We start from the raw sequence: 14,365 nt of genomic DNA, 5'->3' as shown, positions 1-14,365 counted from the left end.
TGGCAGATAACAGGCAAATTCTCTCCATGCAGCATATAAATCCCTCCTAGAGAAGCTCCTACACCCTCATCCTTCTCCCAGGGCCCCCAAAAACACTGGGTCTTCTGAGGAGTGCCCCAAAGAGGAAATAACTACTTAGGGAGGCCAAACAAAACATAGGCCCTCACCCTCATCCTGATAGAGGTGAACTGTGGTCAAGTGTTGGGCAGATCATGGGGAGGAGGCTCACAGTTCTGCATAAAGACGTGTTCAGCAGGCAGCACTCCTGCCTGACAGAAAAATACTGGGGTAGATGATGCCAAGATTGTGCTTTATTGGGTTGCTCAAAAATGGGATTTTTTTTGAGGTGGAGAGGGCAGTAGGCTCATTGCCAACTCCGTGACAGATCTATGCAAGAGGCAGAGGTTGGGATCTAGCAAGTGCAACTGGGATTTTGTCAAGACATGACAGGATCCCTAAGAAAAGTTTGTCACACCTGTGAGGATTTAGGAGATGATATGTTGTTCTCACTCTCACGAGGGCGTCTAAGTAGTCAAAGGAACATTGCCATCTGGATGCTGGAGTCCTCTTCTATCCTGGCACACACAGTGTGGCTGCACACTCAAAGGGAGTTTCTTCCAGGCCACCCTTCTTGGGCTACTCCCAGGCCCCATTCTCACATCCCATTTGTTCCCTGTGCTCCTGTCTTCACCCTAGGCTGTCCCCTATCCATGCCAGAACATCCATAGCCTATACAAGAGAAAGACTTTTTGTGAGGCCAACCCAGTGAGATGAGCAACTGAAATCCTGCTCTTCACATTCAACTGGAAGTGAGGAGGTTGGATGATGCTCTTCTCATGGACCTCCACCCCACTGCCCATGGTGCAAATCAGTTGGGAAGAGCTGCAGAAGCTTCATGGAGAACTTGTTCTGCTGAGGTCCTCTCCAGGTCCCTTCCTCATAGTAAGAGGGACATGAACAGAGAGTATTAAACTGACTACACAAGGGCAGCCTGAGCATAGGTGTGTGTGGGGAAGAGGACCTCTGACCTGTAACACTCATGGAGAGATGGGAACCCCATACACCTAAGAGACCACACCTTCCCGCCTTTTCCTCCAACACTCCCTGAGGACCTGGCTTGCCATGCCAAAGAGAATATTCACAACCTGTTTCTCCCCATCAACTGGCAGAAAACTGGCTCTGAGAAGGCCTGGAGAATGCCTGTCCCTCCAGATTGCTGGTGTTCATCAGCAGCAACGTGGCAGGAGAAGGGAAGGAGGAAGAGCAGCAAGGGCACAGAGCCTGTTATACGGCAGGTCCTACCCGCCTTGGTCCCTCCCATCTCTTCTCCTTCCTCTGAGGAGGACGGAGGTTTGTGAAGTATCTAGACAGGAAGTTCAAGCGTAGGGACCCTTAACAGAGAGGGATAGGAAGGGCAAAGGAAAAGAAGGGAGAGAACTTCTTCCACCAATTCCCACCTGTTTTTGGAAGGAGATAGGAGAAAGAGAAAATCCTCCACTGCTAAAGAAAATGAGGGAAAAAGTTAGTGATGGAAGATTTGGCATAGCAAGTGTAAAAGGTGGGCAAGGAAGTTTCTAAACCAAAGTTCTTCCCTCCCACCCAAAAGAAAAATCAGCCTTCAACAGGAACAGAAAGATGAATAGTTCACAGCTGAGTTTCATGCCCCGTGAGTGTGCATCTCTTCCCTTCTCCTACCACCACTGCCAACCACTCCCAGGCCATTCCCACCCACCCACACTCCAACGTTGTTACCACAGTGTCAGAGCAGGGCATTCCTCCCAACCATCTGTGGGCAGACAATGGTCCCCATAACACAGTAGAGACAATTCAGCGTGTATGTGTGTCTGTGTGTGTCAGTGTGTCTGTGTGTGTAAGAGTTGTTGTAAACTTTAAGAAAAGGTTTTGTCAGTTTTGTATTTGTCAGGAGTATTTTGTTGTTGGTTTATTTTTCACAGTCAAGTGGCTTTTTTTTCTGGTTGTTGGACGGGGGGGGTCTTGGTTTGTATTGTTTCCTTGTGAGGAAGAGTCACAGCTTCTGCTGAGCAGAGACTCCTTTCCAGTAATCCAGGATGTCATGCAGATCCTCGTCCTTGGCAAATTGAACTTTCTTCCGCAGGGCATGCCCAGCTGCCATGTAAACCTCCTCCCTGTGATGCTTCTTATAAGGCCGGAATCGCTCCCAGATCTTGTGGGTGCTCTCTGAGGAGTACTCGGGGCTGGAGGAGTAGCCCGAGAAGTAGTGTCTGGGGGAGAGCTGGGAGTATGTGGAATCTCGCTTGGACCGGGACAGTGGCTTGAGGAATGACACCCGCTGGCTCAAGGTGTCAGCACTTTCCTCATAGTAGAGGGCCGGGAAGGAGTGACGGTGCTCACTGCAATGGTAAGAAGGCTTGACCTCCAAGTGGTGGATGGCGCTCGGAGACACCAAGGGAAGACGATCCAAAGGGCTGTTTAGTGGGCTGCCCTTCTCAATGTATTTGGAGTCAGACTTGCTGAGTGGTGGGTGGTCAGGCACATCCAAGCTGAAGACCTTGGCGCTCTTGATGGAGCCACTAGAGGAGACACTGCAGGTCTTTCTGGCCACAGCAGCATCAGCACTGAGCTGGCGCTGCAAAGGGTGGTGGGAGCTTTCCTTGTAGGGTGGGGAAAGAAAGCTGGGCCGCTCTAGCCCACTCGAGGAACCAGCTGGGATGGACTGGCACTCAAAGGCCATATCTGAGTCAACACCAGTCCCACCACCCAGGAAAGATGCTGTGTCCAGCTTGAGGGCATCAATACAGTTGTTGATGATCTGGTTGACCTTGTCCACCTCCTTGGCTATAGTAGAGATCTCAGCAGCTGAGCCTTGCCCGTTGTCAAGCTCCCTCAGGTCCTCATCTCGCTGGGTTCTCTCCAGCCCATCCCCACCACCTGTCCTCACCTCAATGTAGTTACCTTTAGTGGTGACTTTAGGAGTCTCCATCCCAGCATCCATTGACTTTGATGGGGGCAACTTCTCCCCAATCATGGAAGGGATGGAGGACATCCGTGAGACAGGAATGACAGGTGGCTCACCCAGCTTCTGGGAAGGATGGACCATGGTACTGGTATCAATATCTGATCCATAACGCATTTCTAGAATGGTCTTTTTGACATTGAGTGACTTCTGTTTCTCCTCCTGCATCCTCCGCTTCCGCAGGCAGTAGTACACCACCCCCAGGACAATGACCATCCCAAAGAGGCAACCCAGGGTGGTCATAATATAGTGTGTAGTGGTGGAAGTACTGGAAATAGGATCCTCCCTGCCTTTGCTCCGGGTTGCAAAGGTCAGGCAAGTGTGGTTGTAACGCCTGTTGTTGCGGATAGAGGCCACGCAGAATGTATAATCTGTGTGGGCCTTCAGCTTGTTGACAGTGACATATTCCTTCTTGCTCTTCAGTGTTGCTATGTCAGAAACATAGCTGTTGTTGTATTGGACCAGCACATACATCTTACTGTAGGGCATGGGGATGGTGACCATCAGGATGGCTGAAGTGATTGTGACATCATGTAACTTGATACTGGGACTGAAGGAGGAGTCAGTGGTGGAAGAGGCTGGAGGCTTGACTGAGAGGAAATCCCCAGGGCTGATGGCTGACCCCTCATCCAGATCTCGCTGGGAGTCAGGGGTGTAAGGTGTTGGGTTGACCCTGGAGAGGGAGGGGATGGTGCCCCCTCTGCACATGGACTGGAAGATGGTGATGGCATTGCGGTTGTGGTGAGGCCGAGGCACCAGAAGCGGATACCCAGCAAACTCCCGTGGAGTCTCACACTGGAGGCGGTCATAGTTCTTGGTGACGTTGTTGAAGAGAGCCAGCCAGTTAAGAAAGCCATAGAGGCTACAGTCGCAGTTGAAGGGGTTGCCAGCCAGCTCACACACCATCAGGTTGCTCAAGCTGGTGAAAGTGTTGCCCTCCAGACGGCTGAGGCGGTTGGATGACAGGTCAATGCTAATCAAGCTGGGGCACTCAGAGAAGGCAGTAGGGGTGACCAGCTCAATTAGGTTATGCTGCACAAAGAGGAACTGGAGGCGGGCCATACCCCGCAACATGCCCTCTGTCAGGTTGGTGAGTTTGTTGTAGCCCAGCTGTAGGACCTGGAGGTTTGACTGACCCATGAAAGCCCCATCCTCAATGTAGGAGATCTCATTCTTGGTCAGGTTCAAATCAGTCAGGTTGCCGAAGCGGTTGAGGGAGGAGTACAGCACCACTTTGAGCTTGTTCTCATTCAGACGCAAGTCGTGCACCGTGCTGTTGATATGCTGAGGGATGGTCTCATAGGGGGGCTGATTCTGGCTGCAGATGGCCAGCCACACATACCCTTTGTCCCCCTCAATCAGCCAGCAGTCACCCCGCACGGTGCCAGGGGAAAACAAGCAGAGCAGGGCAGTTGCCCACAACCCCAGGCACAGCATGGTCTGCAGTGGTGCCCTCATCAGGATGGGGGGAAAGAAATCCCCAACAAAAACCAGTGTCAAATCTCAGGACAACGGCAAAAAGAAACTAGGGGGCAAGAACTGAGGTTTAACGATGGAAGGGAATGAACACCCCAGTCCTATCAGATGTCATCACCATTATTTCTTCTTGCCCTCTGGGTCAAGCCAGGAGCATAGAGGAAGTGGGACACATGCAATATTCTTCCAGAACACCCAAAAGCTATGACCATGGATATTTGGTCTGGAAGGGAACTACCTTGTGCTTCTTTTCTAAATAAAAATTCAGGCCAAGAATAATGAATCTTCTTTGATGCTCATGAGCGACTCACACACTTTTTCCCCTTTTCTTCCCTCCCACCCACCCCCCACCCATGCCAAACCCACCCCAAAACAAACCCAAGTCCTCCCCCTCTAGTCTTCCCCCGCCCCTCCACAGTGTGATTTGGAAGAACCAAGGCAGGGCTGCCTCCTGTGTCGCTCACGCTCCCTTGGTTTCTACTCCTTCTCTTCCTTCTTTCCTGGGTTCCCTCTGAGAAGCTTCAGAGCTTCAGATCAAACATGTCGAAAACAAAAATACAGAGAGGGAAAGAGCAAGTGTGCATGAGAGAGATCCATCTGTCACTGGAATCTGGAAAAGAAAACACAAAAGACAAGAAGAGGCATCATTTGGAAGGGTCTTTGAGATAAGCGTATAGACAGCAATGTTTCATGAGAAGAGGGAGATGGGGAAGAGACACGTTAAGGGGGGTGCAAGCAAGAGAGGTGTGGAACTGCCTGCCGTGCTGATAAGCCTTTGAGGAGAGAACCCTCATGATGTATAATGTCATATCAGGGATATGCAGAAGGGTATCCGGGCTCCCTTAAGTAGTGTGATCACAGCCAGGGACCCGGGGGAAGGCAGTGGCGTGGGAGTAGAAGGGGAAGGGAAAGGAGAGTGGGAAACATAAAGCTGTTATTGCGGGGGCTCAAAACCCCTAGTGTAAACAAAGGCAAGCCCCAAGCACAGCCAAAGCCATGAATTTTCAGCTGCCTGGAAATGATGTACACAGAATGCATGAAGCAGGGAAAATGCAGACAACCTTCTCCCCCCACCCCCCCCCCCCAAAAAAAAGCCAAACATTTTTTCCTTTCCTTCCTTCCTTGATGCAAGAGGGATAAATAATTCAAACCACGTGTAACCACTTCTGCTCTAAAAATTGTTCCTGACTCTTGGTGCATGGACAAGGCTGTTGAGGTGAATCAGTCTGGCTTGAGCACAGTTGGGGGGTACGGAGCAGGCAGTGTGTCAAGTATCAGCCTCCAGTCTCTCACCCAACAATGCCAAAACTCCTAATCTGAAGCACATCACTCATCTACCCCCCATCAAAGAGTGGTGCACAGTTTATGCCTTCGCACTTTACTATGTCTCCTCGGCGTCTATGAACAGTGCCCCTTTCTAAGAAAACCCACCTTGCAGACAACGTGACATTTGCCTGTTAAACCAAAACAAATGTATTTCTGGGCTCTGGGAGAGCTCCTGGTTCTGACTGCGAAGCACAACCTGGAGCACCTTCTCTCCAGCTACAGCTTCAACCCTTCTCCCACCGTGCTGAGACAGGAGCTTGGCAGGGGTGTCCTCAGGCAGCACAGAGGAAATAATTTCATACAGTAGATAAAACATGTGGGCACTGTGCTATCTTTTTTTTTTTTTTTTAATTTTGAGGAGAAAGGAAACACTAAAAATATAGAGAAAAGGATTCTTGGTTAATGAAAAATAAAGATCCCCTCTTGCCCCTTTTATTTTGGGGGGAGGCTGCTCACTAAAGATATCGCTGAAGCTTTTGCTGCAAAAGCTGAACCAATTTCTAGCACAGAGACACAAAGGGCAGAAATAAAATGAAGGAAGATAAATGAAGGAGGAGTGAACCCTTGAGGAACAAGGCTTACGTCTGTGGAGAAATCTGAGCTGATTTGGGTCTGTGGAATTACCAGGCCAGCTGGATTAAGGGATCAGAGATAGTGTCACAGAGAAATACTTAAATATTCAATAATCCAAAAAGTAAAGCCAAGACAGAGAAGGGAAGGGTGAGAAGAGCTACACCAATGGAAAATATAGAGAAAAAAAACCCTCCATTCCCCACAGCTCATTGTCTGAGGCCACCAAACTCATGTCACTTATGACTGTCATGTGATGGCCTTCAGCTGCTGACCCAGCTTTGCCTCAGCCAGCAATAAAGCAGAAGGCAGAGGTTTTTACAGTCTGTTGATTTGTTTCTCAGCCTTGCAATCCAATGAGAAATAATTTCCTGACACTATTCCCCCAGATGCCTCAGCTAGGAGGCACATCTGGCTCTCCACAGGTTGGGACCCACAGGCTTCTGATATTCCTCAGCACCAGTCCCCTGCCTTGTTCCACCTTTTCCAGAAGTGACTCAATGCAGAGACACAGCCCCTCACCATCTCTGCCCCTTTACCTTCCTCTCTAATGTTCTTTCATTTTGCCTGATTTCTTCCACTGAACAAAGGAGTGGCAGACACTATCATGCTTTTTGCACTTTGGTGCCCAAATATGTCCACCCCAGGAAGAGGCCAGGGGCACCCCCTGAGCAAGCAGTGGAAAGATTTAGGGATTAGAGATTTTAGCCACCATCCTTCTCAGAGCATTATATTCTGGCCTGCCTGTCTCACCTCACCAATTAGTCTGCATAATGTCCAGCTCCATACAGGAACATCCCAGCCCACTTGCTTTGACCCCTTCTGGTAGGGCAGCCTCCTCCAAAAGGTGTGCTGAAGTCACCACTGCCTGCTGTAACTTGTTCATGGTACACATGCACAGAAAGAAACTCTGAGGCCAGGACCATATTTCTCTGCAGCAGCCCCAGCAATCCCTGAGAGCCACCCCATCCCACTCAGGGAGCTGCACTCAGGCAGGATAGAGAGGGTTTGGAAGGGCAGAGGTCCTAGTAGCCTGGAAGGGAAAGAGGTGGGTTAGGGATAGATAAAAATAAAGGTGGCGTTTATCATTACTATTTGCCAAAACCAAGGGGACCATGCAGACATTCCTACTTCCTGCCTATCTCCCACCTGGGCTGTGTAGCCTTGCCTCAGCCACAGGCCACAGGAAGGATCAAGCCACTCCTCAAGCCAAACTCATTGGTCCCCTTGGGTCTCCAAGGTAACCATGCATGAGAAATACACAGACTTTGACATTCTTCCCCCAATGGTTCCTATCTCCCCAGCATCATGCTGGTTTTAAGAGTGCTGAGTCCAGCCCAATCCATGGCATCCCTGCACACTGCATCCCTGCCCATGGCCCAGCACTCCATTTCAGCTCAACCCAATGCCATTAGACCCTGCTACAGAAATGCTGTAGGAGTGGTGGTCTCCAACCCTACCACAGCCATGCCCTGCCCTCTAGGCAATGCTCCCTGACCACGGCAATGCACAGTCAAAGGGAGGCCAGGAATGAGGGGCAGCACTATGCCCTCCTTTAACTGTCTGCAGTCAAAAGAACATAAATCACACAGCACTGGGGTCCAGCAGCACAAGGAAGCAACATTCTGTCCTTTTTGCTGGCCTGAAAGGTGCTGACGATGGAGTTGGCTGTTTCACTCTCTTGCCTCTCAGGCAAGAGAGCAAGAAGGCACAGGGCAGGGAAAGCAAGAATGAACAAGTCCAGCACAGCAGAGAGCCAAGGAAAGGGGATGCAAGAGTTGCGGAGAACTTATGGGCAAGAGAAAGAGTTAGGACACGGGATATGTTTTATAGGGAAGGTACAAGATTATCACCTCCATGCGCTGGGTTTATTTAGTTGTAGGGTTCCAACATTCTTCAGTGTCACTCAAGATTTACAACAAGCCCTTGCCTCCTGGCCATCCTCATGTACGTGTGAACATGAAGGAACAGTAGTGACATTGCACCCGTGAAAGCTGTGCTCTCCTTGGTTGGCACAAAGTCAGCCTATCGGCTCCCAAGTGGTCTCCCTCTGCTTTACTCTCTACTAATGGATGCCCCAATATCTGCAGCACTTTGGAGAAGAGCAGAAGGCCACAGGGATGGTTCCATTGTTCAGAGGAAAGAAAAGAGAAGGAAAAGTAAAACAGAGGGCAGAGAGTCCCATATCTGAGTCAGGAGGTGTCAATGGCCACAAACATCCCTTTGACTTGGAGCTCAAGGTAGCACAGGGGTGACACAGGATTGAGGTCACTAGTGAGATGGCAGCATAAAATACAGCCAGTGAAAGTATGAACAGGTAGGATAGGAGGCCCAGAAGCAAACTGCGGCCTGAGAGAGTGGAAGGATCAAAAATAAGATAGCATACAAGGCAGCCAGGAAAGTCACATACAGCTGCAATTCAGGCCTAAAATTCTGACCTTGACAACTTTGTCCTCTTGGGGCCCCATGCACTGGAAAAAAACAGCACTTAATTCTACCATTGCTTAAACGGTTCTAAGAGCCTCCCATTTGAAATGCATGCATTAAAAACCTGCCAAACACTCTTGACTCCTCTGGGGACACCCCAAAACCAGGCCAAAGCTCCTGCTGCTTTCTTAAGCTTCATGCTGCGGCTGAGCATCATCCCTCTTCCCAGCTCAGTGTGCTGCCTGCTCCTGGCAGGCCTCAGGGCACAAACACCATCTCCAAGGGATTCTGCCACCTCTTCTTGGCTTTAAGGTCCTTCCAGGATTTCTCTAACTACTTTCTGAAAGAGGAGTCTTTCCCAGAGGTGCTTGGCACTCAAAATTCATGCTTTACTTGAAGGGACTCTCCCTGTCTGCTGGGTAGTTTCTGTAATTCACAGTGGTCTGAGCATCACTGCAGCCACCCCAAATCACCACCCAGAGACTGTCCTTGCTTTTGCACCTGGCTCTAGTGGAAGCACAGTGCCATGCGAGAAGCTTGAAGCACAGCTATGGCACTTACAGGACAGCAGTCTCTTCCCTCTCTGCCCTAATTCTAGGGAATTATTGTAAGAGACCTTCAAGTCATGCAGCAAAGTACCTGTGACTGTGCCCATAGGTGCTCCAGAAGCTCTGACAAGTCTGGGATCAAGAGAAGAGGGAGCAGGAAACCTGATGGCCGGTGGTTTTGTGGCATGGAAGACATTTGAGCGTATACGAGAGAGAGAGAATGCCTTCTACTGTAGATTCTCTGATGTTCATCAAGGGTTGAGCTCCACAACGCTTTTTCCTTTAATGGGTCTCAATGAAGGTTTCTTTCTCACATTCTCTCTTCTCTAATTTTCCCATATTTTCACAGAACACGTTGCAGGAATTTTTAAAATAAAAAGGTTTTAAGAAAGTTATAAAAACTGAGTTATCTCTCAGTTCCATCCCAATGTTCCATTTGTTTGAAATCAGCCCTATAACTTCAAAACTCCAGAGCTCAAAGGAGTTGTACAGCCACACTAGAAAGCCATGCAACAAAAGGTGTTCCCATGTCACTAACCAGACAAAGCCTTCATCCCTTACAGGAGTTGAACTGAATTCAATGAGTCCTGCTGAAGGGTGTCCACTCAACCTTAGAGGTTCTGTGAATTTGGCAGAGTGTTGTTGCAAGAGAAATCTCATGCTTCAGCTCTGGGCAGGTTCATTTCACTCTAAGCAAATCCACAGTGCCTGCGAGTAGAAAACTCATTCCTCTGAAAGCTGGGCTGGCCCCACTGTGAGTGGGGAGGAAGACTGCAGCTCCCAAACTCCAGCTGTCCCTGACATCTGGAAGTCCAAACCACTAGGATCCCAGCAGGACACTGGGAACCAAACAAGATCCCAGCTGCTTCTCACAGGACACCACTGCAAGGATACGCAAAAAGTTCAAATTCCAACCAGCAAGGATTCCCTGCAGAGAGGAAGGGGAAAGGGATGAAATATGGGCTGCAGTACTGACCCAAGGACATGCTGCTCTGTGGTCTTGCCCTTTGGCCAGCTTGGGGCACGGGAAGGAAGAATTCAGAAGGAAAAACTCAGAAGGAAGAATTTACACACCCAGGCTCAAACAAACATACTGCCATTGATTCCAAATCTTTGCTGGGACAAACAGCTTAAAGACTAACCATGAAAAAAACCCAACATGTCACTGTATATAAAACCCCTGCTCTCCCATCGTGCCTCCCCAACAGCGATTAGATGCCTAATTTGTTAGGCAGCAAGAGAGAGAGAATGGGAAGGCTCAAGGGAGAAAAATGAAGCAGCTCAGAAGCATGAAAGAGAGAGCTTTAGAAGCATAAATCTTATTTTAGAGTGATAAATACTGGCAGAAAGGTCTTTCATATGCCTGTGGTTCCCTGGCAGGCCAGAAAGCCACTTTTGTTTTCTGAAGTGAAATGGTTACCTTTTATATTAATATGATTATTGAAGATTAAGGCGGATTTGCATCAAGCCAGCTCCACCCAGACAGCCTGCAGCAGCAATCCACAGAAGCGTGTACATGGGGGTAGGCTTGGGAAACAGCCTTCTCCAGGTAGAAGAGCATGTCAAGAGATTAGAGGTACCACAAAAAATATTATCACCAATAAGGCTGCCTTCAATTCTCTCCTTCCAGACCAGGGAGGGGAGCCAGGGAAACATACTCCCCCTTGTCATCCCATGAGCCCAGACATGAGGCAGTAGAAAGGCTTAGAAATACTTCCTGCTGGCCATGGGGAGGGAGCATGAGGTCTGTGTGACTCTCTGTAGCAGCCTGCCATAGGGATGTGACAGCAAGACTGGCTCTCATACTGCACTGGTATGGGTGTGAGTCACTGTAGAGAAAGACGTAGCACTGTCGGCTCCAGGAGTGCAAGGTAGAGGGGGTGTGTGTGCGGAGGAGTCACTGTAGGTGATGGGGTGGATGTGTGGGCTGGGGGTGGATGTGGTTTAATCACTCTCAAGCAGAAAACCAGTGCTGGCTCCTGGGGAGGGAGGAATTGCCATGGAGAGCCAGGCAAAGGCTGTTTGTGAGTTTATGTGTGTGTGCATGCGTGCTTGCATGAAGCAGGCACCTTGGAGAAAGGGGTGGGAGTGTTTGGCTGTGTGAGAGGCGCTGCAGGGGACAGGGTGGGAGTGCAGGCTGCATGTAGGTGTGCAGGGATCACAGGAGACAACCTGTGTGTGTTTGGGAGAAGGGCTGCAGGGTAAGGGGTGGGAACATTCCTTCTGTGTGTGTCCCCTGACGTGAATCACTGTAGGGAGCAGGGTGTGAGGGCAGGCTCTGTGCATGTGCATGTGCATGTGCATGTGTGAAGGAGCTGCTCTATGGGGACGAGGAATGACCTCTGCTGTCTGTGAGCTATGGAGGGGTAAAGGGACTGGAATGGCAGCTCTGTATGAGCGTGTGTGTGAGCTGCTGCAGGTAACAGGACAGGAGTGGGGGCTCTGAGAGCATGTGGCAAGCAGGGTGGGAGCATTGGTGCTGTTGTGTGCTCCCATGCAGCATGTCCAGCCATGAGACCAGGAGAAATCCTTGGGCTATGTGTAATGTCACTGCAAAGACCCCCTCACCTCCTCAGGGTCATTGTGATGCCTCTGCTGTCCTGTGCTGGCCTTGGTGCCCTATTTCCTTCAACAAGTCCTGGCTCTCAGCAGTCTGACTATGAACAGCAGGAAGCTATTTGAGAGATGCCCTCACTTAAACAAAGCATACCTCCAGTATTTCTGGATGCTAAAAACATCCCCAGCAATCCAGCAGTGCCAGTTTAGAGGGCCTCCAAACATGCCCTATCCTGCAGGTAGGGTAGGAAAAGGGCATGGTCCTTGAATTACAGCTCACTACAGTCGCTTATGGGGGGGCCTCAGAGCCCAAGGAATCACATATGTCCTGGAGTAGCAATCATCTCCTGACATTTGCCCTGTGTAGGACACCTCCAGGCCTGCAAACTCCCACAGGGCACAGGCATTGGCATTGAAGCATCTTTCAACGTTCTCTCGCCTTCCAGCCAACCTTGTGCTGGGTGGCCACCGAGAGAGATTCCCTCACTTGCAGTGAGACCCTCAGCCCCTCAAAGCTCTTCCTCTGCTCAATGCATGCCTAGAGTCAGCAAGAGGAGTAGCCTCACACTGGACAGGGCATTATGTTTCCCATCCATACGGATGCTTCCACCTTCCTTCCATCCTCCACCCGCAGGCAGTGGCACAGCTCAGCCCTGCTGGGGAGGGACCCTCCTCCCGGCCGGCTCGCCCACCTAAATTTCAAGCTAGCATCTGACATGCATTTTGACACAGCCGTGCCTCCCCTCTCTTTTCCCCACTACCTTGCCTTGTTTAGAGCCTGTTTTTTTCTTCCATTGCCAAAACACAATGACTGTTATAATTAACAGATTATCTCAGTGCGACAGCTGCAGTCCTTTGAAAATTAGGTTGAATAACAGGATCCTGCTGTATGGTAATTTCTTTTCATCTCTCAAATATTTTCTCCCTCTCACTCTCATTTCTACCTCATTTCTATTTTTCTTTCTTTCTTTTCTCTCTCCCCACTCCTACATTCCACCAGCTCCTACATTCCACCAGCTCCTGCTACTGCTACTGCACGAGCAGTATCTTTGGGGTGGCACAGGTTGAAGGGCTCTCTCTGCCTTCATCAGCTGTTTTCATTGCCCTTCTTTTATTACCACACCTCACAGAGAAGCAGTGCTTGCAAGTAGCTTCATAAACATGTCAGGAAAATATGTGCCCACCAGAGGCAACAGTCAGGGGCCCTCTCTAAAGCCCCACTGGTTCAGAAAAGCAGCCCAGGGAATTTCATGGGGAGAGGAGAAATTGGGATGCAATAGCCTGAACCACTGCATGCAACTTTGCCACAGGGAGCTGAGTGCAACAGTGCAGCTGAGTGGTTTGCACAGAGGTAGCCAGGGTGCTCTACCCACCCACTACCCCTCCGCCTTCTTGCTGACTCAGTATCTGCCCCTGACTCACCACTTGCTCACTGAATGGGGACTGGCAGTACTAACATGGCATCCTTCTCTCTCGCTCAGGCAATAGCTCTGCCACTTACCACCCCCTTTCCCATTATCCACCTACATCTGTCTCTCTACCGACTCAATCAACCCAAGACAGCCAGAAAAGCAGCTTGCTGGGGATTCGGGGTTTCAAAATCAAAATAAGAACTGCTCCCAGCTGGACCCAAATTAGAGGCTCTGGAAATCTCCTCCTCCACAACTAGAGATCCCCTGGCCCTGGCTGTAAACGGGACCCATCCATTCGCAGAAGTGGCTGGACTCCTCAGTCTCTGCTTGGGCAGATGCACTAGCACACAGCGTTTCAGGCTGTGAGGATGTGGGATGGGTCTGTTGGAATTGTGTCCAGGATTTGGCAACTGAGAGGTTTCAAGTTCATTATGTTCTGGACTCAAGAAGTCTGCAACTTTGTTGTTGACTGCACTGGGAGCATTAGTTAATTATTGTCAATGCCTGGCTTGAACTCAGGCAAAACGCCTTGGTCCTGCACTGCTTATTTCAGCCATGTCTGTAATCTATACAGTGTCATCTGTTACATTTAAACACCGCTTTTTCCTTTTGAAAAACAGGGAGGGATTCCTCCATACGACATGTCCATCACAGCCTAACACTCCTCGCAGAAACCAGTTCCAGCTGGGTCCTGGGCCCCCTCCTGCCTCCTCAGCACAACCATTTCTTCTCCCATGGAGTTCCACCTCATTTATTTCTTTACTCCCAACTCAGTAGAACAGAAACTCTTTGTCACCATTATTCTGCCAAAAGCCAAGTAGTTTTATAACAAACACTCATCCATTCCATTGTATTTCAGCAGTCCCCAGCAATGCTTCTCCTCGTTGTCCATGATCTCTCTCTTTTCATCCCTTGCCATCCTCAACGCCGCATTTTCTCTCTGCTTTCACTCCAGGCCCTGTGATAGCTCATGGCATTTATAGCACATCTCCTCATTCATTCACTGTCACTTACCCAAATGTTACCTTCATTTATTAATTCTTCTTTTTTCTAGT

General features: G+C 49.7%; 1 protein-coding gene and 1 long non-coding RNA gene across 2 annotated transcripts in view; both read right to left on the bottom strand.

The window, feature by feature from the left end:
• Window positions 1-1,802: 1,802 nt before the first annotated feature.
• ELFN2 (extracellular leucine rich repeat and fibronectin type III domain containing 2) lies at window positions 1,803-4,754 on the bottom strand. Its single transcript, XM_053977948.1, has one exon. The coding sequence runs from the start codon at window positions 4,451-4,453 to the stop codon at window positions 2,027-2,029; it is 2,427 nt and encodes an 808-aa protein (XP_053833923.1). The 5' UTR covers window positions 4,454-4,754; the 3' UTR covers window positions 1,803-2,026.
• A 149-nt stretch (window positions 4,755-4,903) lies between these two features.
• The window catches only part of LOC128807666 (uncharacterized), a 54,282-nt gene continuing 44,820 nt past the window's right edge, over window positions 4,904-14,365 (bottom strand). The window contains exon 5 of the long non-coding RNA XR_008437236.1: window positions 4,904-5,081. This is a non-coding gene — a long non-coding RNA (uncharacterized LOC128807666). The remainder of the gene's footprint in view (window positions 5,082-14,365) is intronic.

Source organism: Vidua macroura, chromosome 5, assembly GCF_024509145.1.
Source record: "Vidua macroura isolate BioBank_ID:100142 chromosome 5, ASM2450914v1, whole genome shotgun sequence".
In the NCBI taxonomy this organism is placed as follows: Eukaryota; Metazoa; Chordata; class Aves; order Passeriformes; family Viduidae; genus Vidua; species Vidua macroura.
This window is presented reverse-complemented; position numbering and strand designations above follow the sequence as displayed.

Bases quoted from the DNA above. Each gene is read 5' to 3' on its own strand.
- ELFN2 (XM_053977948.1), bottom strand. From the start codon at position 4,453: ATGAGGGCACCACTGCAGACCATGCTGTGCCTGGGGTTGTGGGCAACT.